We start from the raw sequence: 7,452 nt of genomic DNA on the forward strand, positions 1-7,452 counted from the left end.
ATATATATTCATTTCTGCAGTTTTTGGAGAGGTCACCTACTAATAAATGTCATTATGTAAAATCTATCTGCTCATTTTAAATCAATACTTTTAATACTTAAGTTAAAAAAATCTGATACTTTAAGACTTTTCCTCAAGTAATATTCCTAAAGTAGACTTTAAGTAATTTTTTGGTAAGATACTTGTACTTTTACTCAACTATCACTGTGTGGTACTTTATACAACACTGCACAAAACATCAAACAAAAACCATCTTTTCGTGTTTAAACAATGTTAGGCTGCACTAAACAAAGACAATCTTTATAACATTTTAAGAAAATGATGTAAAACCAGAAGCAGAAACATAAATAAYGTAAAGCAACATTTCTGCTGAGGATGGTTTAATTCTTGGAACAATTAGCTGCTTCAGGTGATCACAGTATCGACAGAGCTCATGGAAACTTGTCCCCTGAGAATTTCCTCTCTAGAGTTCAGAGAAGCAGCTGCAGATGCATTAAAAATGACTTTTTATTAAATACCTATACGAATTTTAGGAACAAATGTTGTTGAAAACACTTTTTCTTCCCAGCTTTACTGCGGAATATTTTATTGCTGATAAAAATCTAGAATGCATTTTGTCCTGAAAGCTTACAGCTGATGGAGGGAAGACTTAGTTTGTCTCCCTGACTGGAGACAGCCAGGACATCCTCTCAGATGCCGATAAAGAAAAATAAAACGCTGACTCATCATCTTCTGTCTGTTTTTAGGGTCGCCATGTCAAAACAGGCCAACTGGCTGCCATCAAGGTCATGGATGTCACCGGGGTACATGTCACACTCACAACCTTTTATTTATGACACGTTGCAGAAAAACTTTCTACCTCGTCTTTATCTCGGTGTGTGTGTGTGTGTGTCTCTGCAGGAGGAAGAAGAGGAGATTAAAGCTGAGATCAACATGCTGAAGAAGTACAGCCACCATCGGAACATCGCCACTTACTACGGCGCCTTCATCAAGAAAAACCCTCCAGGAATGGACGACCAGCTATGGGTGCGTTGTATCCGCAAAACTGAAACAAATGTATCCAAAGTCACGTCCAAGCAGAATGATAAATGACTCTGGGGGGTGTTGTTTGTGGGTGCAGCTGGTGATGGAGTTCTGCGGAGCCGGCTCGGTAACAGATCTGATCAAAAACACCAAGGGGAACTCTCTGAAGGAGGAGTGGATCGCCTACATCTGCAGGGAGATCCTGAGGGTGAGAACAGAACCAAAACACAGAATATTTTCCTGTAAATCCTGAAACATTTTCATAAACTGGAGGAGCCCAAAAAAGGTTCCCTGAGGAACTCCATGTAGGTCTGTTGTTTATGTAAAACGTTTTGGAACAGAACTGAACTGAAACAGATTATGTTACTGTAAATCCTGAAACATTATCATAAACTGGAGAAGCCTGAAACAGGTTCCCTGAAGAACTCCATGTAGGTCTGTTGTTTTTCTAAAATGTTTTAGAAAAGAGCAGAACCAAAACACAGATTATTTTACTGTAAATCCTGAAACGTGATCATAAACTGGAGGAGCCTGAAACAGGTTCCCTGAGGAACTCCATGTGGGTCCGTTTTTTTYCTAAAATTTTTTAGAACAGAACAGAACTGAAACAGAATATTTTACTGTAAATCMTGAAACATTATCATAAACTGGAGAAGCCTGAAACAGGTTCCCTGAGGAACTCCATGTAGGTCTGTTGTTTTTCTAAAATGTTTTAGAAAAGAGCAGAACCAAAACACAGATTATTTTACTGTAAATCCTGAAACGTGATCATAAATTGGAGGAGCCTGAAACAGGTTCCCTGAGGAACTAAGTGTAGGTCCGTTGTTTTCCTAAAAAGGACTCTTTCTGCTTTTTCAGGGTCTGACCCATCTCCACCAGCACAAGGTGATCCACAGAGACATCAAGGGCCAGAACGTTCTGCTGACGGAGAACGCAGAGGTCAAACTGGGTGAGAGAACATCTGTTTAGGACCGTTTCAGCCCGAAAGGAGAGACTTGATTAAAAAGAGAGAGCAGCTGTAAAATGGCGGCATCTTCTGTGTGTCTGCAGTGGACTTCGGTGTGAGCGCTCAGTTGGACCGGACGGTGGGCCGGAGGAACACGTTCATCGGGACGCCATACTGGATGGCCCCCGAGGTCATCGCCTGCGACGAGAACCCAGACGCCACGTACGACTTCAAGGTAGACCTTGTGTATTCATCTGTGAGAGGACACTGTTGGGTTGCTACTTTAGCTTGAGTTTAACTTCTAGTTTCTTTCACAAAAAGAAAAGCTTTGAACAGATTTTAAATCCCTTTTATGTTGCCTCGTGATCAAACAACCTTTGAGTTTCTGCAGGATGTTTGAACCATCAGCCAAACTTGACTTTGGTCTTGTTTTGAAGGTTTTAGACTGACCTCAAATAGTTTGTCTCATTGTGTCTCATTGTGTCTCATTATGGCTGAACCCTGGAAAGATGTTGAGGGATCTTAACAGTCAGTTTCAGACTCATTTGGAAGGTTTTTTTCTACATCAGTTTGTTTAGTTTTAGTTTAGGTTGATGTCATGTTGGGTTGTGATTGAAATCCTTGAACCATCATGAGCTACTGTGACCTGGACCAGCTATAGACTGGTTAAAACAAATCTTTTATTGGTTCTAGACTAGTTTTGAGTGTTTTAAATTTGCCATTGGACTGATTCTGACCACCAGTTGGGTTCAGGTTGGACTGTGTTTTAGTTTGAACAAATATTAAACTGAAATACTAAAACAATAAACAGGAAATGAGATCCAAACTAACTTCAGGTTGGTTTCAGGCAGATTTTAGACTGGTTTTGGACCAACAGTTTGTTATTTTTGTCTAGTTTAGATAAATGTTGGATAACGTTGASACTAAAATCTTTGAACATCTGTAAGAAACTGAAAAACTAGTTTTAGACCAGTCTTAGATGGTATCCTGCTGGTTTAAGTTAGTCAAGTTTTAGACAGTTTGTTGGTTTATAGTTGGGATAAATGTCACATTATGTTGGGACAAATATTCTAGAAAGACCCGAAAATACTGGGATCTGGACTAAACTTAGAAAGTTTGGTTGTGAGCACTGGTTTAGGATTTAATGATAAATGAAGATATTAGAGTTTTTTATGTTGCTTTGTTCTGTTGATTTTTCAGTCTAAAGTCACATCCTGTGCTACATCTGCTTTAACTTCATTAAAACTTTTATTTTGAAAGTTTCTCAGTAAACCTTCAGTCCTTACAGAGAATGTTCAAGCAGAGCAGAGAGCAAAAGAAACCCAGTTGATGCTGTTTATAACCAGAAAACATACCTGAGAGAGGACAGAGTGGACAGATAATTGGTTTCTGGCTCTTTGAGGATGTTAAACCTTCCAAACGTGGGATAGATCCAGAACAGAAAGTCAGTCCAACATAAAAAATAAATGATTTTTTGTTGTTTTCTTTCTTTTCCTGCCTGTTTGGAGCTCAAAAAGTTCAATATCTCATCGATCATGGAGTCAAACTGCTGGAAACTGTGAACAAACAGTCTGACCTTTAGAGGAAATCTCTCAATGATCCCGTCTGTTGTTTTTATATTTGTAATCCCTGATCCTCACCACTCGACAACACAAAGGAAAAATGAGACTCTGCAGAGGTTTCTGCTTGAAGGATGTGCAGTAATGGGGACAGAACGAGCCCCTGCGGCGAGCTGGTGGAGGACGAGCGCCTGCACCATTAACTCCAGCCCTCCGGGGCTTAATGTGTCAGGAAGAGCCTCCGTTCGTCTTTCAGCACTTATTTGCTAAAACCAAGAGAATCTCTGTGGTAAAATGTTGCAGGCAGGAATCTGCAGCAGCAGTGGCAGATGGGTAGTTTCTCTGTCTGTATTTTTAACACTTGACGGGAACACGGACCGTTGGACGAGTCCTACAGGAGCTGGAAGTGTTGAGTCGGATGTGAGCGTTGTGTGTTTGTGTGTCTGCAGAGTGATCTGTGGTCGCTCGGCATCACAGCCATCGAGATGGCAGAGGGAGCGCCACGTAAGTGTGATTAACACCGTGATCAGCTGACAAACTGCACAGTTTGTCTTCAGCTAGATGATAAAACACGCTCTCCTTTCCTCTCATTTCACTTCCTGTTCCTGTCCTTTCCTTTCCTTTCCTTCCCTTTCCTTTCCTTTCCTTCCCTTTCCTTTCCTTTCCTTCCCTTTCCTTTCCTTTCCTCTCCTCTCCTCTCCTTTCCTCTCCTCTCCTCTCCTCTCATTAATCTTCCTCACATGTGTTCCTCTTCTTCCTCACCTCCTCAGCTCTGTGTGACATGCATCCAATGAGAGCGCTCTTCCTCATCCCCAGGAATCCTGCCCCGAGACTCAAATCTAAGAAGTGGTGAGTGTCCTAATCACAGTTAACACCTGGTAGAAACACAGATAAATGTCACGAAACTGAAATTAAATGTTCTATTTTAGCTGCAAAAACTGCAGCAGTTTGTATTTTATTGGAATAAATCCTTTTTTAATCCAAACATAGTTTTTGTGAAAAGAATGAGTCCATGATTTAAACCCTCTGAACTCATTTATTTGTGTGTTTGTTTGTGTGTTTATTTGTGTGTTTTTGTGCTGTCAGGTCGAAGAAGTTCCAGTCGTTCATAGAAAGCTGTCTGGTGAAGAGCCACAGCCAGCGGCCGAGCACCGAGCAGCTCCTCAAACACCCCTTCATCAGAGACCTCACCAACGAGCGGCAGGTCCGGATCCAGCTGAAGGACCACATCGACCGCACCAAGAAGAGGAGGGGGGAGAGGGGTGAGGCCCAACCCCCCCACTGACTCACCTGTCAGCTGTTTGAACCCGTCTGAAGGTCTGACCTGAGATCTGCTTGTTTCAGATGAGACCGAGTACGAGTACAGCGGCAGCGAGGAAGAGGACGAAGAGAGGGACGTCGGAGAGCCCAGGTAGGAAAGATGAATGATCAGGCACCAGGATCCGGTACCAGGATCAGACTCATTGAGGGACCTCAGCTGGTTTCTGTTGTTTACCTCAGTCAGCTGTTTAAATCCAACCCTTTAAAAAGCCTGTGACACGCCTGTGCTTCAAATACAAAAAGTCAAAGAAAACATCTTTATACTTAAGAAAATTGGCGTAGTACACGTAATTTTACACATTTTGTCTCATATCTGGCCTATTTTCTTTTGAATTTGGCTCAGCCAAAGTGAAACAGGAAGTGACATCAAAGGGGAACTCAATAATAAAATTAATTTGCTGATCCCGGTTTATTAAAACAAAATTATTTAAACTTTAACTCTTCGTCTCTTTTTGATAGCGACCAAAAATAATCTAAAGAATCATCAGATTCTTCTCTACAGTCTGTGTTGTTAGCTTTTATAAGTTTACATGCAGACATTCCCCTTTGACATCACTTCCTGTTACTTCACATGTCAATATCTCAACAACTGTTCATCTCAGTGATGTGAAATTTGTTTTGCAACATGTTATCAATGTTATCTTTCCAAAAATGCGTTAATGTTTATTATAAAAATTTGATGTCACGGGCACTTTAACGTCTGCAATGAATTTAATATAAAACAAACGTGTCCGGACAGACAGCTGACTCTTACTGTCTTCCAGCTCCATCATCAACATCCCCGGGGAGTCCACTCTGAGGCGGGACTTCCTGCGCCTCCAGCTGGCCAATAAGGAGCGCTCGGAGCTGATCCGGCGCCAGCAGCTGGAGCAGCAGCAGAACGAGGAGCACAAGCGCCAACTGCTGGCCGAGAGGCAGAAACGGATCGAGGAGCAGAAGGAGCAGCGGCGGCGGCTGGAGGAGGTGGGTTGAAGTGTTTTGGTTGGAAAGATCAGGATGAAAAGCATAATGTGTGAACTTGTAGCTACTTTAACCTAAAACCCATCTGTGTTGGTACCACCACAAAAACACAGCCGAGGCTCTGATTGGTTAATCTCTTCACAGCAACAACGACGGGAGCGGGAGCTGAGGAAGCAGCAGGAGCGGGAGCAGAGGAGGAGGTACGAGGAGATGGAGCAGCTCCGCCGGGAGGAGGAGCGAAGGCACGCAGAGAGAGAGCAGGTAGGAAAACCACCCAACTGACAAATCCCACAGAATTTGGGAAGTCCCAAAAAGGGGCAGGGCTTATTGTCTCATTAACACTCACTGATGCTGCATCTTTGATAACATCACATGAAAACATGACAGGAGAACTTAGAACATCTGAAAACATTAAGAATTCATGTTTCTGCAGGGGAGTACTGTGTAAATGTCTTGGACCCACCAGCATTTCACCACAATTTACTTTCAAATAGAAGGATTTTCTTAAAGTAGGTTTTGATCACTTGAGACCAGAAGAGTCTTACCTACCTATATATACTTTAAAGTTTACTTTGKTTGACTCTCTTAGATTTGTTTTATGTTTTAACTTTGAAGAGAATATGACTAAAGATACTAAAACCCTTTAGAAACTTTCCTGCGGATGTTTCCTGCTGGTGTTGGGTTTATAAATGTGCAGTAACTTTTTTACATTATGCACGAAAATAACATTTTCCTGCAGTGAAACGCTTCATTAATGCTCCCCCTTTCAGATATAAATATCTTCCTTCCTCACAGCTGACTGTGGATTAATCTGCTCATCTTTCAGTTGTACTAATACCCCCCCCCCCCCCCCGCCCCCCGCTGATGCTTTTTGTYTCATTTCTTCTGTTTCTGATGGAGTCTCTGCTCTAACACCTCCTCTATGAACCTCCTTCTGTCTGCCCTCCTTCTTATTTCCTGCTCTGCTGATGTCACTGGTTGCCTGGGGCTTCCATTCGCTTCCGTTCCGCCCGGTTGCTCTGGGATTGGCTGCGTCTGGCGCTGGGCCCGGGCTCTGATTGGTTAGGAGTATATCCGTAGGCAGCTGGAGGAGGAGCAGAGGCAGCTGGAGATCCTGCAGCAGCAGCTCCTGCAGGAGCAGGCTTTACTGCTGGTAACAACCTGCAAACACAGAAACACCCCGACTCCACAGATCTGAGCCCCGACACTCAGGATTACACCTGTTCAGTTGAGGGTTGGGATTAGTTAATCCTGGTTCAAGTTAGCCTGATTGTGTCAGAGCGATTCTGTTGTGCAGCTGCGTCACATTTCATTTCAGATTTCACTGAAACCTTACATGTTACAGTTTCATTATGAGCACAATTAGCAGCTAGCTCTGTGCAACCTGCAGAGCTTCCTGCAGGATCAGAGGAACCTTCAGAACACCAGGATCAGACCAGGTTCTGACCTTCTGCCTTACCTCCATATATGGGATCAATCTTGTGCCAGCAGGAAGTGAATTTGAATTGTTCAGATTGAATCTGGATGTGTATAATTTGAAATTGAATGCATTGGTTTGGAAATGAATTTTTCTAAATTGAAACTGAATTTAAAGTTTTGTATCTGAATTAATTTTCTTTGAAACTGTATTTTGGTTTATTAAAA

The 7,452-nt window shown here is 42.5% G+C and overlaps 1 protein-coding gene across 1 annotated transcript in view; it reads left to right on the plus strand.

The window, feature by feature from the left end:
• Nucleotides 1–7,452, plus strand: part of tnikb (TRAF2 and NCK interacting kinase b) — a gene marked incomplete at both ends in the record, with an annotated part of 26,408 nt that overhangs the window by 13,061 nt on the left and 5,895 nt on the right. The window contains 12 exon segments of the mRNA XM_014030193.1: nucleotides 747–803; nucleotides 901–1,026; nucleotides 1,121–1,231; nucleotides 1,882–1,972; nucleotides 2,074–2,204; nucleotides 3,978–4,032; nucleotides 4,299–4,377; nucleotides 4,615–4,790; nucleotides 4,873–4,939; nucleotides 5,613–5,811; nucleotides 5,953–6,069; nucleotides 6,875–6,961. Coding sequence (XP_013885647.1) covers nucleotides 747–803; nucleotides 901–1,026; nucleotides 1,121–1,231; nucleotides 1,882–1,972; nucleotides 2,074–2,204; nucleotides 3,978–4,032; nucleotides 4,299–4,377; nucleotides 4,615–4,790; nucleotides 4,873–4,939; nucleotides 5,613–5,811; nucleotides 5,953–6,069; nucleotides 6,875–6,961 — 1,296 coding nt within the window.

The sequence above is a fragment of the Austrofundulus limnaeus genome, unplaced genomic scaffold (assembly GCF_001266775.1).
Source record: "Austrofundulus limnaeus strain Quisiro unplaced genomic scaffold, Austrofundulus_limnaeus-1.0 Scaffold1014, whole genome shotgun sequence".
NCBI classification, from domain to species: domain Eukaryota; kingdom Metazoa; phylum Chordata; class Actinopteri; order Cyprinodontiformes; family Rivulidae; genus Austrofundulus; species Austrofundulus limnaeus.